Source organism: Adiantum capillus-veneris, chromosome 11 (assembly GCF_014529385.1).
Source record: "Adiantum capillus-veneris isolate H3 chromosome 11, ASM1452938v2, whole genome shotgun sequence".
Classification (NCBI taxonomy): Eukaryota; Viridiplantae; Streptophyta; class Polypodiopsida; order Polypodiales; family Pteridaceae; genus Adiantum; species Adiantum capillus-veneris.
Window position 1 is genome coordinate 134,566,657 of NC_140941.1, and position 25,381 is coordinate 134,592,037.

Consider the following 25,381-nt stretch of genomic DNA (forward strand, 5'->3'; position numbering starts at 1 on the left):
GCCCAATGTGGCGAGTGCACGAGCAGAGTTTTGGTCACAGAATATTGAGTCTCTGCCGCAGGTAGAGCAGTGGTGCATAGGGGGTGACTTCAACATGTTGGAGGACCCTTCTAACAGGATTGGTGGTAGCTATGCTATTGTGCGTGGAGTTGAGCTGGCAGCTTGGGAGAGGTTTTGTATGACTCTGAGGGTTTCGGATGTGTGGCAACACTCTAGCTTTGTGAGGCCTCCAGACAGCCTGGCCTTCTCTTGTTCGGACCGCAGAGTGGGAGGAGTGAATTTATCGCGGATAGATCGCTTCTACACTAGTGACCATTTCTATGACGGGTGGGACTGTTGGCATTCTGGCAGGGACTCCCTTCTCAGACCATGCGCCACAGATCCTCACAGTGGCAGATAGATAGAGGAGGGCAAGCACGATGCTTCGAGAGGGTCTTGTTGGACTCTGCACTCAGAGAGCGAGTAGAGGCTCTCTGGATAGAGAGCTTGGACATGAAGGATTCTCCTGTTGACAGAGTGGCCTCAGGACTAGCTCAACTTAGTCCCTTCTTTCTCCACGAGTCTTTGGCTCGCCTGATTGCAGCGAGAGAGGAGCAGCGTCTCAGATGGGGCGTTGCTTCCTTGCAAAGGATGCATGAGAAGTTACAGCAGGCTCACCAGGAGCTTGTTAGCACAGAGGAGCGGAACCTTGAGTTTGCTTTCCATCGACAGGCATCTCAATGGACACAGGTGGGTGACAGAGTGACTGGTGCTTTCTTTGAGGCAGTGGGACCTCGGCATGCCAAGGTCAGTCAGTTGAGGAGGCCTGACAGGTCAATTGCTTCAGAGCCAGAGGACATGCGTGCAGTTGCTACTGACTTTTACCATAAGTTACTGTTTGCAGAGCCTTAGTCAGAGCGTCAAGATGTATGCAGGGAGCAAGTGTGGGCACGGATGCCTTGCCTTGTGACTGAGGAGATGCGTCAGAGGCTTGAGCTGCCACTTCAGCTAGAGGAGTTGCACACAGCTCTTAGTGCACTCCCCTGTGGTAGCTATCCAGGTGAGGATGGCTTGACTCCCAGTTTTTTCTTGGAGTACTAAGACTTGCTTGCCCAGATCTCTGTAGTGCTTTTCAGTACATCTTGGACACATGAGAGATGCCTGACAGCATGAGTGAGGGTCTCATCTACCTCATTCCCAAGGAGGGTGGCTTCTTGGATGAGATTCGACAGTGGCGCCCCATCACCATCCTCAACTCAACCTACAAAATTCTCGCCAAGTCTCTGAGTTTGAGGATCCAACCACTTCTAGAGGGCCTTATACATGGGACTAAGACAGGTTTTGTCAAGGAGAGCAATATCGTTGACAACATCTTTACTTTTTTGGGAGGCTTCTGCCCTAGTGCGACTCCGTGGTGAGGATTTGGTGATTCTTCTTCTCGATTTTGAGAAGGCCTACGATAGAGTTGACTGGGACTTTCTGGAGGGCACTCTACGCAGGATGGGCTACTCAGATGCTTGGATCAGAGGGGTGTAAGCTTTGTACAGACGGGCACACAGTTAGGTACTTTTGTCAGGAGGTAGAGGTGATCGTTTCATGCTCACACGTTCGGTCAGACAGGGCCGCCCTCTTGCCCCATTCCTCTTTCTATTCTATGTTGAGGCGATGAGCAAGTTTTTGGTGTCGCAACAGGTTGGTCTACTGGGCTTAGCACTCTTTATTCGGGGAGATGAGCTACTGGACGTTGAGTTTGCTGACGACTCAGCCTTGTACTTGGATGGCCAAGAGGCCAAACTTCACAGCTGTGAGCAGGCTCTTGAGACTTTTTGTGTGTATATGGCACTCTGATCAACTAGAGAAAGATGGTGGCTTTCTCGGTTGGTAGTGCTCCTGTACCCGATTGGATGCGAGGTGAGGGTTTCAGGTGGATTCCCCCAGGGACTGCGGTTCGGTACTTAGGCTGTCAAGTTGGTTTAATCTTGTGTCCCGAGCAGCAGATTGCTCCTCTCCTCCTGTCTATCAGGCCAAAGTTGCTACATTGGAGCTCTGCACGACTTTCTTTGGCTGGCAGAGTTGTAGTGGCCAACCAGGTGTTGTTGGCTACTATGTGGTTACATCACTTCTTGCTGGATCTTCTCGAGTTCTTGTATCAGCCAGGTAGAGAGGCTGATTAGGAACTTCCTTTGGTCAGGGCATGACGCTCAGACAGCCTGGGCCAAAGTGGTTTGGTAGGTCATCACTCTTCCTTGTTCACAGGGAGGGCTTGGGATCATAGACCTAGCACAACAGAGCAAAGCCCTTCTTGGGAAGTTCATCATTCGAGGACTTCTTCCAGGTGAGGAGCACTAGAAGGAGTTCTTGCTACAACGGCTTCACGCTAGGGTGCCTCACGTAGGAGGCCCGTGGCAACCTTTGACCATATGGATCTTCACGGAGATGCGCAGAGTTGGTTTGAGCAGGAGGTTGGAGGACCGCTTCGCTGTGGCTTTCCTTCGATCTTGGGAGCACTTGTGACGAGGCCTGGAGCAGCGGCGGCCTACTTGCAAGGAGGAGCGCTTGCAATAGCCCCTTGTTTGGAACCCCATGGTTAGCACGTAGAGAGGAAACTTGGTTGGTAGTCGGCCTCATGTTTCCTGGGGTCCCATGGCAACGGGTCCAACACGCTCTTTAGGTGACTGGTTACAGGGCTTTCAGTTACAGTATGAGAGGGGTGCAGAGCATGTGCCAGGACATCTCAGAGGCAGTACTAGTTGAGTGACTCACACCTCTTGAGTCAGCAGCGCCCAGATGGACGGGAGACTTCACGCGACTGGAGGTTCTCATCTCAGTTCGGGCTTGCTCAGAGACTGTTCCCTTCCTGTTTTTCGAGTCACAGGGTGAGGGACGCTTACAACGAGTTGCAGTAGAGGCCCGGCAGGTGGTAGAGTGCTGTTTTCAGAGGATCCGAGTAGTGGGCATCTATGGGAGGACTTGTGTCATCGATGCTGACCCAGCTACTCTTGAGACTGGACATTGGAGACTGTGGGCTTGGGAGTGCTGTCCACTGGCGCGAGTACAGTGGGATCCTGGAGAGTGGCTTTGGAGGGATCCTTTCTCTTTTGCAGACCACCCAGGTGTCCCTTTCTTTCAGTACACTGTTCGACTGGGACGTCACATACTGGCAGCACAGAGAGAGGCTCGCCCTGCTGCAACACCTCATTGGCAGGAGGAGGGTCTCACAGCTGAGTTCTTGGCATCTTTTTGGAAGAGGTTGTGGGACTCCAGATAGCCGAGGTGAGTCACTTTGTTACAGTGGCTGGTGGCACACAGAGCTACAGTAGTTGGGACCTGGCTTGTGCATAGTGGTCTCTCGGCCGCATGCGGAGCTTGTGACCATCTTGTGGAGAGTCAGCGTCACTGTCTTTGGGACTGTCCCTTGGCACAACAGGTGTGGCTTCGTATTCTTCGGCTTATGCCTGCTCTCTACACGGCTCGGTAGTACACTTGGGGGGCAGCTGCTTGGTCCACTCTCACGGGCCTTGCACTTCAATTTGAGCTAATCTTCCACTAGCAGAATGATAGTATGAAGGGGGGGCGACCTACACTCCAGCCTGCCACAGAGCTTACTCCACAGGAATGGTGCAATGAGAAAGAGGAGTGCTGGGAGCTCATTAGTGGCTTGACACTCAGGTTCATCTGGCGGGCCCGTTGCTTCCGCATTGTTGAGGCTCGCCCTGTACCACCAACAGAGACTGTTTGCGATCTTTGGTTAGAGCTGATCCACTCTCAGAGGACAGCTCGAGAGACTTCATGGCAGCTCCGACCGCACAAGGGAGCGCAAAGAGGCCTTCCTTCGACTTTGGCGTGCTGGGCCTTTTTTCACCATGGTCCAAGGTGTACTCAGATGGCACTACCATCCACCTGTGTGGCTTTTCCCTCCTCCCATTTCTTGATTTAGCCTCATTGTACATAAGCTGTTTTTTCATCGGGAGAGTCTCCCCATCATGGTTGTTGTAACCCTCTCTCGAAGAGCTGGTTGTAGCCCTATGGGCAGTTTCATTAACTAATAGAAGGATCTTTTTCTTGGAAAAAAAAGACCTACAGATAAGACTCAATTGAAAAAAACTTAAATTGAATTTGTGGAGCCAGTCTAGTGACTCATGAGGCAAGTGGACACAAAACGTAGACGCAAGTTATTACCTGTCGTGGTCTAGAAAATGCAGGAGGGCACTCCAGATCAATTCCAACCCATAATCAAAAAATAACTGCAAGCTTCTGTCAACTCGGACCAATGCCACCAGAAGAAGATAGGATATCTTCTTATAATCCAAATTAAGAAACACCATAACATCATAAAGAACTGTAAAAGGACGAGTATGCCTTTGTGAAGCTGAAAGGTTGAAGAGCTGAGCACACTGGAAACATGGAGCTCAGCTTTTAGATAAATAGAAGGAAAGTCTCTCAAAATAGAAAGCACAGAAGCTGCCAAGTTTTTGAGCTCCAAGTTCCACAATTACAACCATTAACTTCTCAGCGGTAAATTAACCGTACTATATCCTCCCAGAACCTGAGCCTGCCTAACAAAATCTTCAAAAACAGATCATCATGGATCCGACCAATAAGAGCTTTTGTTCATAAGGATTGAGCTAAGACTTGAACCCCACACCTCGCAGCTCACACTCACAAGATCCTCAGACCAACATGTACCTGTCCTGCTATACAAACCAAACTCTACCTTAGCAGGCGGCACCTGACACGAGATGCTGACCAGGAGTAAACTGAACCTTAGTCCATCCTTGCTTGTGTTGTTTTGACTTAATGCAAATCTGCAGGTAGAGAAGTAGCATAGTTCTTTCCAGTGCCCCCTCCCAACAAAACCAAAAGAGCTTCAACTTGAATGGAGAAAGAGACAACTCTCAGAAATCTTGAGTAAACTCTACCCTTCCACGTCTTCTTCTAGTTCACCAAGATTCTCTACAGTTTCCACCAGGTCCTCTTCTCCAGCATCAAATGGCTCATCCACTGTAGAGTCAAAAGCTTCAGCTGTTGTAACTCTTTCTTCAGGCACACCATGCTTCTGCTCTTCACTTTCCTCAAGGTCTATCTTTTTCATGGATGCAAAACTTTCATCTGTGAACAAATTATGGTACGGCTTTGATACCTGTCCATGCAAAGCAACCTCAAACTCATTATCACTTAGCTAAAATATTAAATTTGCATCATTTTATGGCAGTAAAAAACTAGCGTTCTCCATAGGATGACTCATGAAAAATGATACAAGAAATTTGAAACATCTTCAATATCTAAGGAACTGGCTACCATAGGGTAGCTACGACTGGAAAGTAGAATATTTTTAAGTGTTTTCCGGGAAAAGGAGATGCTTTAGGAATCTGTGTCTACATTGCATCTGTGTTGGTGAACTGCACCTGTGGACGCCCGGAATGTGTCTATGTAGAGTCAATTCTCAGCTCACTGAGTTTGTTTGAATTTTGGACAGGTTCACACCTTTTTTTAAAAGTGACCTGCTGCCCACTTAAAATAAAGCCAGGCCAAAATTGGGCGCCTCAGATTTTAGACAAAAAACAGCCAAAAAGGCTGCGAATTCTCTCTCCTCTCTCTAGAAAGCTGTCACCAGCTTTCTCTCTCTCTCTCTCTCTCTCTCTCTCTCTCTCTCTCTCTCTCTGCAGCCCCGCCCCCTCACCCTCGTTCTCTCGCGCTGCCTTGCAGTCCCGCCTCCCACTCTCTCGTGAAGGACTGCTGATGGCGGGCTACGCGTGAAGGAGACCATGGCGGGCTGCTGATGCCCCTGCTCACACTGCCCTGAGGCTCGCACACAACCCTCTCCTTCTATGCGTTGCAAGTCCCCGGCACCCCTCCTTTACCTACGCGTAGAAGGACTTCCCATCTCCTACGTTAAAGTTTAAAGGTTTTTAAGCTTTGAAATAAACTTTAAAAGTTTAAAGATTTTTGAGCTTTAAAATAAAACTTTCAAGTTTACCTTATTCTCAGTCCCTCACCCTAGTACCCTACCCCACATTTGTGGGGCGGGTTCGATGGATCCGCCTACCGAAGGGGAAGGGCCGGGTGTAGATAGCTACACCACCCCAAAAAAAACGACGGCTACTTTCAAACGGAGAAACAGAGATACTGTACTATCACCAGGATCCTTACGAGTTGGGAAAACCTCCACGATACATGATGAGCTACTGATGGAGAAGGTCCAGGTGATGCTCAAATCAGAGATAAACTATATGAGGGATGACATTAGGAAGGAAATGCACGCGAACGCTGAGAGCTACAGGAACTCCATGTATGGAGACATGATGAGAGAACTTAGGAGAGAGATCCGGGGGGTACAGAATGAGGAAATTCAGATCGTGAAAACGGAATTACGAAACCTAATCAAGGCCGAAGTAAATGTAACAGAATGCGTTATGCAAAAGAAACTGGATGAGGCAGTAGCAAGTTTTGAAGCATGGAGAACAAATATGGAAAAGCACATGGGGGAAAAAGATGCACTAATCGAGGAGCTAAAAGGAGAACTTACGGCTTGCAAATCTGCAACTAAGGAGAAGGGAGACGACCAACCTTCGGTGCTGAAGGAGCTCGAGGACATGAAGGATCAGATGAAAGCTCTACAGGAAGGAGATGAACAGAAATCGAAAACGGCATCTTCAACTGGTTATGTACGTACTCCAGAAGGGGATTCCGACATTGTTCATTCCACCGTTGGAGTAAAGCAAGGATGCCCACTGTCCCCTACTTTATTTGGTATGTATATAGATGAGGTATCAGATTACATTGATAGAGAGGGTGACAGAGGTGCTCAACTTACAGGGTCATGGATCCCTTTGTTGTTGTATGCAGATGATATTGTATTGATAGCAGAATCACCAGATGGAATGCAAAGGCAGTTAGATGCATTACATACATTCGCGGAGGACAGCGGATTGTCGGTAAATTTGGGTAAAACCAAAGTTATGGTGTTTAACACCACACAGCAGTGGGTTAGGAGATCGGCACCTACATTTGCATGTGGCCAGGATACAGTAGAGTACACAGATGCATACACATACCTTGGTGTGGTATTTACAGGACCGAAGTTTACTCTTAAGAAAGCAGCGGATGCTAGATTGTCCAAAGCCTTTGCGGCCTTGGGAGGGTTGGAGAGGATGTGTTCACAAGTGCAGTTTCAGGAACCACGAACAAAACTTTGGCTCTTTGATACTGTGGTGGCTTCGGCTATGCTTTATGTGGGCCAGATTTGGGGACCATCTGTGGATCAGGATAATTGGAAGTCGATGGAGAGACCTTTGGTATCTATGATTTCCCGAATGATTAGAGCCAAGGCCTCCGTACCACACGCGATTACCCGAGCGGAACTAGCTGCCCCTCCGATAGAAATTGAAGCTCTTACCAGATCAGTGTCCTTTATACATGGTTTATGGGATACAAATAATTGCCGATATACTAGATTGGCCCTCGAATCCTCTCGACAATTAGCAATGAAAGGAGATACATCATGTTGGTATGCGCAACTGTCCTCGTGGTTTCAGAGACACGGGTTTAGTATGGAAAGAGTACCCCCCTTCCAATACTCTCTTGAGGCTCCATCACTGGCAATCACATGAACGGAGATTAATAAAATCATCCGCCAGGATCTTATACAGTTGGACACTAAGAGGACATGGGTAGACCCTACACAAGAATTGGGCACGAAGATGGCCAACTACAAAGAAAACTTCCTACAGCTATCTGAAGATGGTTTTGTGATTCGCCCAAGCTACATGGATACCCACCTGTCTCATGGTTTGAGATGTGCTATTGGTCAGATTCGTACATCCTCACACCAGCTGGAAATTGAATTTGGCAGATTAGGGGAATCCCACCTGAGAGCATAATTTGCAAGTTATGCGGAATGGAGCCGGAGACGGAATTACACTACATATGTCATTGCACCGTATACCATAGTATACGTGGGCATTTCCATTGCCTATTTAAAGAAGGCTTTGGACCTCTAGATAGAGTCATGCAATACCAAGATCAAAGGTGCTTAGGCCTGTACTTATTGGAACTACATCGGCACAGGGATAATCTAATGAGAAGACAAAGAGCACTAAAGCCTCAGAGGCAGATCACAGATTTCTTCGGATCGAGAGAAGCAGGAATGGAAGGAGAAGCAAGAGGCCAGCAGCGAGCACAAAGGAGTACCCACATTCATACCAAAGGCACCCTCATTGACAGGGCGATTGAGCTTAGGAAATCGAGACGACCACGACCGAGATGCAGAAGCACACTTCACCGGAGGAGACTACAACAAAAGATTAGAAGCATTCTAGCCAAACACCCAGAATGCTCCTAAGAAGTTTATCTAATACTTTGTATTTAGTTTTTTCGCATTTATTTTCACACTTTCACACTTTTCAGACATTGTAACAGATTCACCACTTTTGTATCAGTTTGGTCTCATAGGTCACTCTGGCCTTTTGAAGACGTTAATATAACATTTCATTTCATCTCTCTCTCTCTCTCTCTCTCTCTCTCTCTCTCTCTCTCTCTCCGTCCGTATTTTAGCCAGGCATAGCACTTGCTATTGTGAAGGAAAAGCATGGGTCCTTTGGCTATTCCTGCCACCTCCCAGAACCTATAAAAGCAACACTAGCGCCCCACTTCTCTCACAGATTTGCCAGCGTTACGCAAAGGAGACTCTGATTGTGTGAAGTTGGAGTACGGAACACAAATCAGAATAGAGTTAATGGCTAAAACCCAATTTAGACAAGATATCAACACTTAATTGATGTCTGCAATCAACAGATGTTTCCATTAATTTGATATCTGGAACCCTTGATACAAATTGGTTGCATAGCCAACATCGATATGCCCCTTGATTTAAAATCCCCTATTTAGATAACCCAAACCCAGTAAAAACAATCCATAATCGCCAGGTAAACTTCATCCCGCTTAACTCCTTTGCTTATCAAGATTTAGAAGAAAAATTCCTTCCACTCTGTGCTCGGACAAGATTCGCCCACCTTCTATAAATTGCAGTGAAGTAAGGGTGGAAGTGGCTAATAAGTCCGAGGTTGGGACACGAAGATTCTAAATTTCCAGTGATCTTTGGAACTTCCAGTTTGCTATGTCTGCTCTTTTGTAGGACCAATATGCTTTCAGAAAAGCACACGCCTAATGCTTTGATACCACCGTCACAAGATGGACACCACGTGCCACGAAAAAGAACAGACTGAACAAACTTTTAGCACTTCAAATAACAACTGAACGGAAAGAGATAGACGGCACGGGAGTGGCGAAGTTCCACCCCAAAGAGCATTGGCCTCAAACCTTGGCACCCCTTTCGGTATTTCGTTATATTACTTGAACTCAGTACTCCACCCTCTGCACCTTCGTAATGAAGCATGCCAAAGAATGAGGCCTTGGCCATAAAAAGCACTCACATGAAAATCTTTCAAACTCAAAAGCAGCTGGCCCAAAAGCAAGTGCTCAAAAGCTGCGAGCGCGAAAGTAGGAATCCGTACAACTCTGCCACGTCAACAGCTAGCGTAAAACGCAAAAATCCGTACAATCTGCCATGTCAACAGCCAACGTAAAATTCAAAAATCCGTACAATCTGCCACGTCAACAAGCAAGCGCAAAATGAGGGATTCCGTACAAGATACCACATCATCAGCTTCTACGGTTTTTTTGTATGTCTATGTGGCTGCTTTACTTTAGGCCCCATTGGACAGGAACCTTAGGTTGGTTGGATCATCTTCTGCTGCTTGTGTTGCTTCTCTTAGGGTTTGGGCCCCTCGGCTGGGATTTGCAAGTCGGCTCCATTCTTCAGTGGCTTGACACGTTAGCAATTTGTGACATAATCTGTGACAAAGGATCGGAGTGACTCCCCACACGTGGAATTCCGTCTCCACCTAATTCAACCCTGCTGGTCTACGGCCTCTTTCGGAGTAGTAGACACAGCTAAACCAAAAGCCTCGAGGCAAAGTTCCAAAATCTGAGGAGTATCTGCTAGGTCTTCCTCCTCCATCTACTTCGTATCCAATGCCGGATAGTTCTATCTTTTCTTTAATCTGGAAAGAGCCATAACACGCTCCTTGACAAAACCTGTCTGAGTCCCATGTATGATGCTCTCTAGTAGTGGCTAGGTCCTCAAACTCAACGCCTTTGCTAGAATTTTGTAGCATGAGTTGAGGATGGTAATGAAAGCCGAATCTCATCCAAGGAGCCTCCCTCCTTGGGAATCAGGTAGATCAAAACCCTCACTCATGTTGTCGGGCATCTCGCCAATGTGCAAAACGTATCGAAATGTGTTGCAAAGATTTGAACCAAGTCCAAGTACTCCAAGAAAAAGTTGGGGCCAAACCATCCTCCCCTGGACAACTACCACAGGAATGTGCTCTAAAGGCCTCATGGAGCTCCTCTAGCTGGAGGGAGGGCTCAAGTCTCCGTCGCATCTCCTCGGTAACAAGGCAAGGCATTTGTGCCCAAACCTGCTCCCTGCATGCATCCTTGCGCTCTAACTGAGGCTTAGCTCACAACAGATGGCGGTAGAAGTCACTAGCAACTATACGCATATCCTCAGGCTCTGAAGCAACCGATCCATCAAGTCTCCTCAACTCACTAACACTGGTGTGCGCATGGCGTGGCCCCATTGTCTCAAAAAACTCCCTAGTAGCTCGGTCACCCACCTGGGTCCACTGAGATGCTTCTGAGATGCTTGTCGATGGAAGGCAAACTCATGGCGCCGCTCCTCAATGCTAGTCAACTCTTGCGTACTCTGCTGCATCTGCTCCTCCAACCATGGACTGTCAGGATGCTGCTCTTGTATCCTCTATAAGGAAGCAATGCCCCGTCGAAGACGCTTTTTGTCACAAACTGCTGACGTGTCAAAGCCTTGAAGAATGGAGCCAACTTGCAGATCCTGGCTGAGGGGCCGAAACCCTAAGAAGAACAAGTAACAGAAGAAGAAGTCCTACCAATGCTATGGGGTGTGCTCGGTAAAGATCGTTTGAGAACCACCATATTAGTTTGCAGAATTGTAGCATCCAATACATAATTAAGATATTGAAAACGGCTTCAAGGACCCGCTCGCTACTGCTGTACGCTGCCCCCCCTCGCTTTCGCTGACACCCCCCCCCCCGCTTCACTTCACTTCGTGCCGCCCCTGCCTTGCCTTGCCTTGCGCAATCTCGCGCCAGCCCCCCGCTCCCTGTCCTCTTGCGCCAATCCGTCCCCCCTGCTCCTCCCGTTGCCTGTCTCCTCCGCCGCTCCCGCTGCCTCATCCCGCCTTTGCCCCCAACCCGCCTCCCCTTAGCCCGCTCTGCCACTGCCCGCCCCTCCTCAGCCCGCCTAGCAGAGGTGGAGCGCCTCCAGGCGACCTCCGTCATCTGCAAGATTCTCGGCACCAGACTCGGCAGAGGAGAGCTGCGTGATCTTCTCCAGGCCCCCCTTCTCGTAGAGGTGGACAAGATCTTGGATGTTCAGTTCCTTGGACGCGGCTACTATCAAATAGAGTTTGAGACCTCCGAGATGGCGTCCAAGGTCATTGCGATGAGTCCCATGACCATCCGAGCAGTTCGAGCCCACTTTCGACAGTGGAGACATGGTTTTGACCCAGCTTCACATGTTCTGGTAGAGGAGACAGACCTCCCCATCCCCGTGGCTCTCCTGGTTTGAGGAGGGAGTACCTACCACTTTTGTCTAGGATAGGCTCAACGATTGGGACTGTCCTGGAGACACCTCACACGGCAGCCTCAGTAGCTGCCAAGGCGGCCAACATTCCCTCAGTACGTGTTTTGGTTAAGGACACCCACATTCTCCCGAAGGTCATCCTTCTTCCTCGGGTGAGTGGGGGTTGGTTTAGATAGAGCGCGGAGTATTCGGGCCTCCGGAATCAGTGCTTCATTTGTCGACAGATGGGCCATCTTGTGAAGGCCTGTCCGGGGAGGAGGCCCCGACCTACACCACAGGAACAACCCCAGTCCTCAAGGGTTGGCCAGCAGCAGCAGGCAGAGCCATAGAGTACACAAACAGAGCCACTCTCCGAGCCTGGGGCTCAAGCGTAGGAGGGCTAGCAGCAGATTCGTGGTTGACGCCGGCAAGGGCCACCGCGACAGCTTGGCACTCAGAGTGGTCCTCAGCCGCCTGCCCAGCAGCAGTGGGTTCCCACGTGGAACCGATTAGGCCCTCTTCAGCAGGACGAGGTTCCTGCTACAGCCTCCACCTCAGCCTCACCCTCTTCAGCCCCCCCCCCCCCCCCTCCGCCTCTCCACCTCGCCCTCCTACCTTTGTTGATCCCCCTCCCCCCCTATCTTCCTCTGCTCCCGCACCCCCTCCTGCTCCCGTCCCGCAGCCATCCCAAGGGGCAAGGCCATCCTCGACTGCTAGGAGATCTCTTGGCAGTGCCTTTGCCACGAGTCGCTTAGCGAGGGAGGGACAACCTTTCTTGCGAACCCCTCTTTTGGTGCCCACGTCTCCCTTTGCAACAATTCCTTGTGGTCTGACGAGCTTCGATGTCACGAGGACGTGGCATCTGCTAACCTTAGTTGTTGGTTTCTTTCCAATGATTTCTGTTTAATTTTTGAGACCCTCTTTTTGAAGTTGCAAATGGTCGGACATCGTATGGCCAATGTGAACGGTAGTTTCACCCGCAGACGGGAAGTTGGTCGGCACTAGAACTCGTAAAGTAAAAGGATGTCTAGGCTCAGTTCAAGATCATGTAGGTCCCCCCGTCGCACTTACCAAGTTGGTGGATACTAGGAAGTTAACTCAATAAAGGCATAAAGTCAAGGTGGGACTACCAACAGAAAATATCCGATAGTTGGACCACATTGCACTTTTGGATGCGGTCCCAATGAGGATAGATGGTCAGATGACCACAGGGAGCCCAATGGAATCATCTCCTAAAAATTAGGGAACTGCTATTTTGGGCCGTGAAATGTGTTCGCGTCATTACCTTCGGTATAACCAGGGGAACATTTTATTACTCTGCTGCAAAGTCAACTGATGCACCAGTTGAGGGATTTTTAAGCAGGAAGCCCAATGCGGGGAAATTGCATGTATGAGTGCCAAGTGGCACTTTTTGGTCAATTTACCAAGTCTAGAAGAACAGAACTCGTAACTGACTTTTTGGAGCAGTTTTGGAGGCTGTTAACACTGATTTTCAACCATGTCTCTCCATTTTTGAGCTTCCCATGACCTTACCTAGGACCAAGGAGCTCATTTTCAGCATTGGAAGGCATCAAATGCGTGTTTACAGGGCTGTTTTGCTGCGTTTTCAGCGATACGCAGGTTTTGGCAGCCATGGAAATCTTCCCCTTTTTGCATCTATTTGTTCACAGATGCATTACAGGTCAAGGGCAGCAGAGGGGGCGCTCGATTTATGATGGGGGGATGCTTCATTGAGAACTTGTCCAGGTTAAGAGTTATGGAGTGCTTTCTTTCCCTCCCATGTACAGTGTGGTGCCAGGAGTGATGCCCTGCACGATACACACTGCTCTCTCTCCCCCCTACGTGCAGTTATGTGATGCCCCACAAGAGGGCTTTTCATTTGACTGACGTACAGGTGTGTGGTTTCATGCTTTTGTGCTGAGGCAAGAGCCTCCTTGAGCAGGAACAGGGGTAGCTAATTGCTACTCCAAAGCAGGCACAGGTGAGGGTCATAACCTCACCGTACAGGTGCGTCTTCAGCGCTGTGTATGCGCTGTAAATTGACTGTTTTTCAGCCATACGGACGCCAGAACCATTGGGAATAGTGCCCCATTGGTAGAGGACAGTTAGGGGACTGTTTGGGGCTGAAAACAAGGCAAAAACCAGTAAATACAGCGTGCTGAATTTACTGTTTTTTGGCAGGAATCAGAGGGTTTATGCCAGTGGAAGTGAGTTCCAGCAGGGGAATTGGTTTCGCGCAAGTTTTGGGGTTGTTATGCTGCCGAAATTTGGCCAAATCAAGTGATATCTAGCTGGATACAGGTAAAGGATTCCAAGGACTCTACTTTGTAAATTTACCCTCTCAAAGTATAAAGAAATACCGAAAGGGGCGCCAATTTTGGGGCCTACAGGTTGTCGGCGTCTCCTCAGGGCATTCTAGCTTCCGAGCTCTGTGTGTGCTTAGGTGTTAATCCCCGTTACAGGTTACCTTTGCAAAGTACTCTGTGTGTGTCTAAAGTAAAGAATTTCGGGTGAAAGCCAACACCTACCGCCCCACGGGGCCGGTTTCCTTCGACATGAGCTAGGCACTCTTTGCAATCACGCCTATCTCGATGACGCTCGGATGCGGATTACTCCCCATCCAAGCCAACCTCGAAGATAGCACGGTTAGCTGTTGCGGCAGCATCAGTTCTCTCTCGCTCCCCATGAGGATCGTCTCATGGAACGTACACGGATTAGGTGGACCCCAACTTTAGCGTCAAAGGGGCCGATTGTGTCAGGAGCTTCAGTGATGCCTTGTGGGAGGAGAGATTGACCTTCTTATGCTATAGGAGCATCACCTATGTGAGAGCCGCATTAGACGTTGTAGTCAGCTTTTGCGTGGACGATATGAGACTTTTTGGTCAGCTGCATTTGGACCTGGAGGCATCCGGGGCGTGGTATGTATGACTATAACAGATTCTTTGCAGCAGGCTATTGTGGGCAGAGGGATTATTGTGCCAGGCAGGGCTCAGTGGATCACTATGCAGGTTCAGGGTTGTCTCATGGGCTTCCTGAACATCTATGCACACAATGTGGTGAGTGCACGTGCAGAGTTTTGGTCACAGATTGTTGAGTCTCTGCCGCAGGCAGAGCAATGGTGCATAGGGGGTGACTTCAACATGTTGGAGGAACCCTCTGACAGGATTGGTGGTAGCCATACTACCGTGCATGGAGTTGAGCTGGCAGCTTGGGAGAGGTATTGTATGACTGCAGGTTTCAGATGTGTGGCAACATTCCAGCTTTGTGAGGCCCCCAGACAGCCTTGCCTTCTCTCGTTCGGACCGCAGAGTGGGAGGCGTGAATCTATCCTGGATAGATCGCTTCTACAATAGTGACCACTTCTGTGACTTGGCTGGGACAGTTGGCATTCTGGCAGGGACTGTCACAAACTGCTGACGTATCACAGCCTTGAAGAATGGAGCCAACTTGCAGATCCTAGCTGAGGAGCCTAAACCCTAAGAAGAACAAGAGGTATTGTATGACTGCAGGTTTCAGATGTGTGGCAACATTCCAGCTTTGTGAGGCCCCCAGACAGCCTTGCCTTCTCTCGTTCGGACCGCAGAGTGGGAGGCGTGAATCTATCCTGGATAGATCGCTTCTACAATAGTGACCACTTCTGTGACTTGGCTGGGACAATTGGCATTCTGGCAGGGACTGTCACAAACTGCTGACGTATCACAGCCTTGAAGAATGGAGCCAACTTGCAGATCCTAGCTGAGGAGCCTAAACCCTAAGAAGAACAAGTAACAGAAAGAGTAGTCCTACCAACTTATGGGGACCCCGTCCGATGGGGCCCCAGTGACAAAAGGACGTAAAATAAAGCAGGGCCCACACACACGTACACACACACACGGAGACTGATGACGTGATAGTTGTACGAATGCTCCGCGTTTTGCGCTGACTGCTGTACAAAAATTCCGTGATTTACGCTGGTAGCTTTTTGGCATTGCTTTTAAACCAGAAGCTTTTGAGTTTGAAGGCTTTTCATGAAAAACTGCTTTTCAGGCCAAGGGTCTTTAAATATGAGGTCAAGGCTCATTCTCTGGCATGCTTCCTAGAGAAGGTGCAGAGTCTGGAGTACCGGCTTGTACTGTGTTGATACACTATAAAGAAATACCGAAAGGGGCGCCAAGGATTGGGGCCAATACTCTCTGGGGTGGAATTCCGCCACTCCGTGTCGCTTGTCATCTCTCTCTTTCAGTTCAGTTGTTATTGAAGAAGCGCTAAAAGTCTCTTCAATATGTTCTTTTCTATTCGCACGTGATGCTTGTCTTGTGACAGGGACTTCCTTTTCGGACCATGCACCAGTGATCCTTACAGTGACTGATAGGCAGAGGAGGGGGAGCACGATGCTTGGCTTCCCAAAGAGGGTCTTGCTGGACTCAGCCACGTGGTGCCCGTCTTGTGACAGGGACTTCCATTTCGGACCATGCACTAGTGATCCTTACAGTGACTGATAGGCAGAGGAGGGGGAGCATGATGCTTCGCATCCCAAAGAGGGTCTTGCTGGACTCAGCGCTTAGAGAGCGAGTGGAGGCTCTTTGGACAGAGAGCTTAGACATGCAAGATTCTCCTGCTGACAAAGTGGCCTTAGGACTTGCTAAGCTTAGTCGACTCTTTCTTCAGGAGTCTTCGGCTCGCCTGGCTGCAGACAGAGAGGAGGAGCAACGTCTCCGACGGGGCGTTGCTTCCTTGCTGAGGATGCAGGAGCAGCATCCAAACAGTCCATGGTTGGAGGAGTAGTTACAGGAGCTCGTCAGCACAGAGGAGAGGCACCATGAGTTTGCTTTCCATCGACAACCATCTCAGTGGACCAAGGTGGGTGACAGAGTGACAGGCGCTTTCTTTGAGGCAGTGGGACCTCGCCATTCGCATACCAAGTTCAATCAATTGAGGAGGCCCTACGGGTCAGTTGCTTCAGAGCCAGAGGAGATGCGTGCAGTTGCTACTGACTTTTACCGTGATCTATTGTCTGTAGAGCCCCAGTCAGAGCGTCAAGATGCGTGCAGAGAGCAGGTGTGGGCACAGATGCCTTGTCTTGTAATTGAGGAGATGCGCCAGAGTCTTGAGCTGCCTCTTCAGCTAGAGGAGCTGCACATGGCTCTTGGTGCACTTCCCCGTGGTAGCTGTCTAGGTGAGGATGGCTTGACTCCCAGCTTTTTCTTGGAGTACTTGGACTTGCTTGGCTCAGATCTCTGTAGTGCTTTTCAGTACATTCTGCACACAGGAGAGATGCCTGACAGCATGAGTGAGGGCTTGATCTACCTCATTCCCAAGGAGGGTGGCTCCTTGGATGAGATTCGACAGTGGCGCCACATCACCATCCTCAACTCAGCCTACAAAATTCTTGCCAAGGCTCTGAGTTTGAGGATTCAGCCACTTCTAGAGAGCATCATACATGGGACTCAGACAGGTTTTGTCAAGGAGCATAGTATCCTTGACAACATCTTTACTTTTTGGGAGGCTTCTGCCCTCGGGTGGCTCCGTGGTGAGGATTTGGTGATTCTTCTTCTCGATTTTGAGAAGGCCTACGACAGAGTTGATTGGGACTTTTTGGAGGGCACTCTACGCTGGATGGGCTTCTCAGATGCTTGGATCAGAGGGGTGTCAGCTTTGTACAGACGGGCACACAGTCAGGTGCTTTTGTCAGGAGGCAGAGGTGATCGTTTCATGCTCACACGTTTGGTCAGACAGGGTTGCCCTCTTGCCCCCTTCCTCTTTCTGTTCTATGTTGAGGCGATGAGCAGGTTGGTTTACGTGGCTTAGTGCTCCCTATTCGCGAAGATGAGCTACTGGACGCTGAGTTCGCAGACAACTCAGCCTTGTCCTTGGATGGCCAGGAGGCCAACCTACACAGGTGTGAGCAGGCTCTTGAGACTTTCTGTTGTGCATCTGGCGCACTAGTCAACTAGAGAAGGACAGTGCCTTTCTCGATTGGTAGTGCTCCTACGCCCGATTGGATGCCAGGTGAGCGTTTCAAGTGGATTCCCCTAGCGACTGCAGTTAGGTACTTGGGCTATTAGGTTGGTTTGGACTTGTCTCCTAAGCAACAAATTGCTCCCCTCCTCTTGTCTATTAGGAGGAAGCTGTTACATTGGAGCTCCGCTCGACTTTCTCTGGCAGGCAGAGTTGTAGTGGCCAACCAGATGTTGTTGGCTTCTATGTGGTACATCACTTCTTGTTGGATCTTCTCGAGTTCTTGTATCAGCCAGGTAGAGAGGCTGATCAGGAACTTCCTTTGGTCACGACGTGACACTCAGATATCCCGGGCCAGTGGCATGGCAGGTCATCACTCTTCCTTGTTTTCAGGGGATCATAGACCCAGCACAGCAGAGCAGAGCCCTTCTTAGGAAAGTTCAACGTCAGAGGACTTCTTCTAGGTGACGAGCCTTGGAAGGAGTTTTTGCTTCAGCGGCATAGAGCTAGGGTGCCTCAGGCTGGAGGCCCTTGGCGACCCTCGACTCGCTTGATTTTCACAGAGATGCGCAGAGTTGGCTTGAGCAAGAGACTGGAGGACCGCTTCGCTGTGAGTCTGCTCTGATCTTGAGAGCAACTGCGGCGAGGCCTGGAGCAGCGTCAGCCTACTTGCACGGAGGAGCGCCTGAGACAACCCCTTGTTTGAAACCCCATGGTTAGCACTCAAAGAGGCCATTTGGTTGGTAGTTGGCCTCATGTTTCCTGGGTCCCATGCCAGCGGGTCCAACACGCTCTTTAGGTGACTGGTTACAATTTTCAGGCTTGTCAAAGGAGCTGCAGGGCTTTCAGCTACAGGGCATGAGAGGGGTGCAGAGCATGTGCCAAGACATCTCAAAGGCAATACCGGCTGAGTGGCTCACACCTCTCGAGCCAGTAGCGCCCAGATGGATGGGAGCCTTCACGCGACAGGAGGTTCTCATCTCAGTTCGGGCTTGCTTAGAGACTATACCCTCCCTGTTTTTTGAGCTACAAGGTGAGGGACATTTACACAGAGTAGTAGTAGAGGCTCCATAGGTAGGAGAGTGCTGTTTTGAGAGGATCCGAGTGGTGGGCATCTGTGGGAGGACTTGTGTCATAGATCCCGACCCAGCCGCTCTTGAGACGGGCCACTGCAGACTGTGGGCTTGGGAGAGATGTCCATTGGCATGAGTATAATGGGATCCTGGAGATTGACTTTGGAGGGACCCTTTCTCCTTGGCAGAACATTCCAGGTGTCCCTTTCTTTCAGTACACTGTTCGATTGGGACGTCACATACTGGTTCGTTCTGCTGCTGCAGCACCTCATTGGCAGGAGGAGGGCCTCACAACTAAGTTCTTGACAGCTTTTTGGGAGAGGTGGGACTCCAGACAACCGAGGCGAGTCACTTTGTTCCAGTGGCTAGTTGACACCGAGCTGCAACAGTTGGGAGTTTGCTTGTACATAGTGGTCTCTTGGCCAGATGTGTCACAAGACGGGCACCATGTGCCAATAGAAAAGAGCAGACTGAACAGACTTTTGGCACTTCAATAACAACTGAACTGAGAGAGAGAGATGACACGCGACACGGAGCGGCGGAATTCCACCCCAGAGAGTATTGGCCCAAACCTTGGTGCCCCTTTTGATATTTCTTTATATTGTATCAACACAATACAAGCCGGTACTCCAGACTCTGCACCTTCTCCAGGAAGCATGCCAGAGAATAAGCCCTAACCTCAAATTTAAAGGCCCTTAGCCTAAAAAGCAATTACAGTGAAAAGCCTTCAAAACTCAAAAGCTTCTGGTCCAAAAGCAATGCCCAAAAAATTGCCAATGTAAATCACGGAAATCTGTACAACTGCCACGTCACCAGCCAACGCAAAATGCGAAAATCCGTACAGCCTGCCAGGTCAGTAGCCAGCGTATTTTTTGAAAATCTGCCACGTCATTAGCAACTACGCAATTTTCGGAAATCTGTTGTTGCTTCTGCTTCTCCTAGGGTTTAGGCCCCTCTGCTCGTAGCTCCGTTCTTCAGTAGGTCGACACGTCAACAGTTTGTTACAACATGTGCAGCTTGTGACTATCCTGTGGAGAGTTAGCGTCACTGTCTTTGGGATTGTCCTTTGGCACAGTAGGTGTGGCTTGGTGTTCTTCGTCTGATGCCAGCTCTTTCCACAGCTCGGCAGTACACATGGGGAGCAGCTGCTTGGTCTACTCTCACGGGCCCGACACTTCAGTTTGAGCTATCCTCCACTAGCAAGATGATAGTGATGAAGGGGGTCGATCTACACTCTAGCCTGCTACAGAGCTTACTCCACACGAGTGGTGCAATGAGAGAGAGGGGTGTTGGGAGCCAATTAGCGGCCTGACACTCTGGTTCATCTCGCGGGCCCGCTACTTCCGCATCTTTGAGGCTCGCCCGGTATCACCAACAGAGACTGTTCGGGATCTTTGGTTAGAGCTGGTCCATACTCTCAAAGGACAATTTGAGAGACTCCAGGGCAGCTTTGACCGCATGCGGGAGCGCAGAGAAGCGTTCCTTCGACTCTGGCGTCATGGGCCTTTCTTCACCATGGTCCAGGGTGTGCTCAGATGCCACTACCGTCAACTTGTTCGGGATCTTTGGTTAGAGCTGGTCCATACTCTCAGAGGACACTTTGAGAGACTCCAGGGCAGCTCTCAACGCATGCGGGAGTGTAGAGAGGCGTTTCTTCGACTCTGGCGTCCTGGGCCTTTCTTCACCATGGTCCAGCGTGCGCTCAGATGGCACTACCGTCCGATGGGCCCCCAAGTGACGTAAAGGATTAAAATAAAGCAAGACTCGCACACACACACACAAAAGAAAGAATTGCGTAGCAACTGATGACGTGGCAAGCTGTACGGATTTCCGCGTTTTGCGTTGACTGCTGTACGGACTTCCGTGATTTACGTTGGCAGCTTTTTGGCTTTGCTTTTAGACCAGATGCTTTTACTGTAAACTGCTTTTGGGGCCTAGGGCCTTTAAAAATGACGCTAGGGCTCATTCTCTGGCATGCTTCCTGGAGAAGGTGCACAGTCTGGAGTACTGGCTTGTACTGTGTCGATGCAATGTAAAGAAATACCGAAAGGGGCGCCAAGGTTTGGAGCCAATACTCTTTGGGGTCGAATTTCGCCCCTCCGTGTCGCGTGTCGTCTCTCTCTTTCAATTCAGTTGTTATTGAAGTGCTAAAAGTTTGTTCAGTCTGTTCTTTTCTATTGGCACGTGATCCCCGCCTTGTGACAACGGACGCTCCAGAAATTACACTGCAAGTGCTGACGTGGCAGGCCGTGCGGATTCCCGTGTTTTGTGCTAACAGTGCTGACGTGGTGGGCTATACAGATTTCTGCGTTTTGCGCTGATATGCTGACGTGGCAGGCCGTACAGATTTCTGCGTTTTGCACTGACATGCTGACGTGGCAGGCTGTATGGATTTCCGTAAATTACACTGGCAGCTTTTTGGCATTGCTTTAGACCAGAAGCTTTGAGTTTGAAGGCTTTTCATGTAAACTGCTTTTGGGGCCTAGGGCCTTTAAACATGAGGCCATGGGCTCATTCTCTGGCATGCTTCCTAGAGAAGGTGCAGAGTTTGGAGTACCGGCTTGTACTGTGTTGATGCAATATAAAGAGATACTAAAAGGGGTGCCAAGGTTTGGAGCCAATACTCTCTAAGGTGGAATTCCGCCACTCCGTGTCGCGTGTCCTCTCTCTCTCTCTCTCTCTCTCTCTCTCTCTCTCTCTCTCTCTCTCTCTCTCAGTTCAGTTGTTATTGAAGTGATAAAAGTCTGTTCAGTCTATTCTTTTCTATTGGCACGTGGTGCCCGCCTTGTGACACTTCTCATCCTCCTGGCTGCAGCCAAACGAGCGGCGGACTCTTGAAGGAAGAAACGAATAATCTTTGCCAGTCCAGAGGCCACTCTACCGGACGCTCCGGAAATTACGATGACATGCTGACGCGGCAGGCTGCACGGATTTTTGTGTTTTGCGCTGACATGCTGACGTGGCAGGCTGTACGAATTTCCGTAAATTACGTTGACAGCTTTTTGGCATTGCTTTTGGACCACAAGCTTTTGAGTTTGAAGGCTTTTCATGTAAGCTACTTTTGGGGCCTAGGGCCTTTAAATATGAGGCCATGGGCTCATTCTCTGGCATGCTTCCTGGAGAAAGTGTAGAGTCTGGAGTACCTGCTTGTACTGTGTTGATGCAATATAAAGAAATACCGAAAGGGGCGCTAAGGTTTGGAGCCAATACTCTCCGGGGTGGAATTCCGCCACTCCGTGTCGCGTGTCATCTCTCTCTCTCTCTCTCTCTCAATTTAGTTGTTATTGAAGTGATAAAAGTCTGTTCACTCTGTTCTTTTCTATTGGCACGTGGTGCCCGTCTTGTGACACTTCTCATCCTCCCTGGCTGCAGCCAAACGAGCGGCAGACTCCTGAAGGAAGAAACGAATAAGCTCTGCCAGTCCAGAGGCCACTCTACCGGCAAGGGTGTCCTGCGTGTCCAGACTCTCTGTCGAGAGTGCCTTCACTCACTCTCTAAGCTCTGGATCAACAAGATCCGCTCGGGGATCCGTAGCATTGCACCCCCCCTCCTCTGTCTATCTGTCATTGTGAGAATCATTGGAGCATGGTCGCAAAAAGTAGTCTTTGCAAGGATGCTAACATATCCCCCCATGTCACAAATGTGGTCACTTGCGTAGAAGCGATCTATCCTAGATAGACTCACTCCTCCTACCCTGCGATTAGAGCAAGAGAAAGACAAGCTGTCTGAGGCTCTCACAAAACCTGAGTGCTACAGAACATCAGAAACCCTCAAAGTCATGCATAGCCTCTCCCAAGCTGCCAGCTCAGCCCCGTGCACCATAGCATGGCCACCTCCAACATGTTGTAAGTGCACCATAGCATGGCCACCTGCCAGCTCAGCCCCGTGCACCATAGCATGGCTACATCCTCTGTCCAAGAATCCTCATGTACAAATACATAGCAAGGAGAGTGATGCACCACAATGTGCCTGCAACCTGCTGCATCCGTAAGATTCTCCAACTTAGGTTATATCCAGTTTCTCTCACGTGTTGTAGCAGATTCTTGACTTGTGGTGCCCAAGTCTGTTACAAATTTTCTTAAAGAAGAGGCCGATAAGAAAGTGTCCCAAAATTTGTGATAGTAAGTATCTGGTGTGTCACAAATTGATGACATGGCATGACCACCGGACAGGCAGATGATATGGAAGGCTGCACGGCAACAGTACGAACGCCTAAAATGCCACGTCGACCAGCCGTACGCATTTCCGCTTTTCACGCTGACATGCTGACGTGGCATACTTTACAGAATTTTGAAAATTACAATGGTTGTTTTTAGCAGATTTTGGAGCTAGTTGCTTTTGGGACTCATTCCTTTTGAGTTCAACTGCTTTTGGGACTTTGCTTTTGGCATCCCTTGTAAGAATAAGAGGAGCCGAAGGGCCTCACTCTTCAGAGCATCTAGACGTAAAGTCTGAGAGCTGACGACCCACAGGAGTTGTACTTTGCTCAAAGATTGATACAAAAAGAAATACCGAAAGGGGACCCTGACTTTGGGGTCAATCTCTCTTGGCACGGAACTACGTCGGGCCGTGTCGACTCAATTGAATTGTGAAGTGTTTTAAGTGAATCTCTCCCTCTCTCTCTCTCTCTCTCTCTCTCTCTCTCTCTCTCTCTCTCTCATGTCGCGACAGATTCTAGATTTGGGGTGCCCAAGTCTGTTACTGTGGTATCAGAGCACATAAAGATTCTTCTATTACGGAGGATCTGATCCTTTTTGCAGCACACGCAGGCTTTTTAAAAGAATCTTGGGTGCCCAAGTCTGTTACAGTGGTACCAAAGCACAGAAAGATTCTTCTTCTATGGAGCATCTGATCCTTTTTGCAGCACACCCCGGACTTATTAGCCACTTCCACCCTTCGTACATCGCGCACCGGGGGCGCGCTCCTGTCTTCATCGCTCTGTCTTATAGGATAAAGAATTCCAGATTACTCATGGGTTCTCTCGAAGAATCTGACAGAGATAACACCTTTATGTGGGCAGGCAAAAGAAAAGTTGAAATCCGATGCGCGAACCGAAGAAAAGAACAGACTGAACAGACTTTTAGCACTTCAATAACAACTGAACTGAGAGAGAGAGAGAGAGAGAGAGAGAGAGAGAGAGAGAGAGAGAGAGAGAGAGAGAGAGCACACGCTACACGGAGTGGCGGAATTCCACCCCAGAGAGTATTGGCCCCAAACCTTGGTGCCCCTTTCGGTATTACTTGAACTCAATGGAATGCCGATACTCGCGCTCTACACCTTCTCGTTGAAGTGTGCTGCCCTTTGCACATATGTAAAGGCCCTTGGCCTATGAAAAGCCTTCAAAGTTAAAAGCAATTGGCCTCAAAAGCTCATGTAAAAAAAACTGCCAGCACAAATTACGGAAATCCGTACACTGCCACATCAGCATCTGTTAGCGCGAATTACGGAAATCCGTACAATGCCACGTCAGCATCTGTCAGTGCGAAATCCGAGCGTCCGTACAATTGCCACGTCAACAAACCAATGTAAAATGCGGGATTCTATACGGCCCTGCCATGTCAGCAAGACAACGTAAAATCCTTCTATTGCTTTTGCTTCTGTTTCTGCTGCTTTTTCTGTTGCTTCAGCTTCTTCTAGGGTTTAGGCCCCTTGGCCGGGATCTGCAAGTTGGCCTTATTCTTCAAGGCTTGACAAGTCAGCGGTTTGTGACATCCCCCCTTCTTGAAAGAAAGTAATCGTCCACGATCACAACATATCTGCAAAACAACTCAAGTTAGCTCAAAAATTTCCGAGGGACATTCCAAGGGACAATCAATTTGCTCTTTTGGTTAAGGAGTTGGCTTCTCCTTTCGACTCTTTTGATCGGAACTCTTGATATTTTGGCGTAGTAAAATTAGCCATCACATCCAAACCGCACTGATCTTCCACTGGTGTTTTGATGCACTAAAATTACATACCCAAGCAATCTCATCCAATTAGGAATATTCAGTGGTTGGCACATCACAATGCAACACAACTGCTCACATATGCATGTTACAAGACATAAAAACATAAAGTCGCCGAAGAATACTCCTCCCGCATAACCTAACAAGGTCCGGGCCGAGAGATATTCAACGACTCCCTCATCACTCCTCCCTCATAACCTAAAAAGGTCGGGATCGGGAGATATAGAGGGCTTTTACAACCAAACGCCCCCCAGACCGTAGCCTGCGTCGTTTAGAGGTGCTGAGAGTAACCACTGCTCAGACTTCTTAATACTCCTCCCGCATAACCATCCACGTCCGGGCCGGAAGTAACAACAACAATATTTTTCAAGCATACAACCAAATGCTCCCCAGACATCCCGTCTGCGTCGTTCGGACGTTTAAACGATACCCAAACAACATTTCTCACACCCAAGAGTAAAATCACCAATCATTAAAACCAGTATTAAAACCAGAGTCAAACATTTCAAATCGACACCAAGACAAGTTCAAACAAATACCATCCATTTCAAACATATTTTAGATAAATTTTCAAACAATACTTTCTCAAACAGTGTGCAAAAAATATCTAGCTATACAAAACAACTAGAGAGTTCATTTAGGATTTTGTTCTGACAGCCGAACTTTGAGGACGATTGGCTTGTTCTTCTGCATCACGGTGATGGTTCGGGTCCGAACCTGGAGAGTCACATCATTCTCATCGTGCCAAGGCATGCCCAAGAGAATGGCGCAATTGCCCAACTTCAT

General features: G+C 49.2%; 1 protein-coding gene across 1 annotated transcript in view; it reads right to left on the bottom strand.

Annotated features, from left to right (window-relative positions):
- Positions 1 to 4,154: 4,154 nt before the first annotated feature.
- The window catches only part of MAA3 (P-loop containing nucleoside triphosphate hydrolases superfamily protein), a 132,455-nt gene continuing 111,228 nt past the window's right edge, over positions 4,155 to 25,381 (bottom strand). The window contains exons 20-22 of the mRNA XM_086523941.1: positions 4,899 to 5,119; positions 4,643 to 4,784; positions 4,155 to 4,373 (exon numbers count right to left, since the gene is read on the bottom strand). Coding sequence (XP_086380067.1) covers positions 4,155 to 4,373; positions 4,643 to 4,784; positions 4,899 to 5,119 — 582 coding nt within the window. The remainder of the gene's footprint in view (positions 4,374 to 4,642; positions 4,785 to 4,898; positions 5,120 to 25,381) is intronic.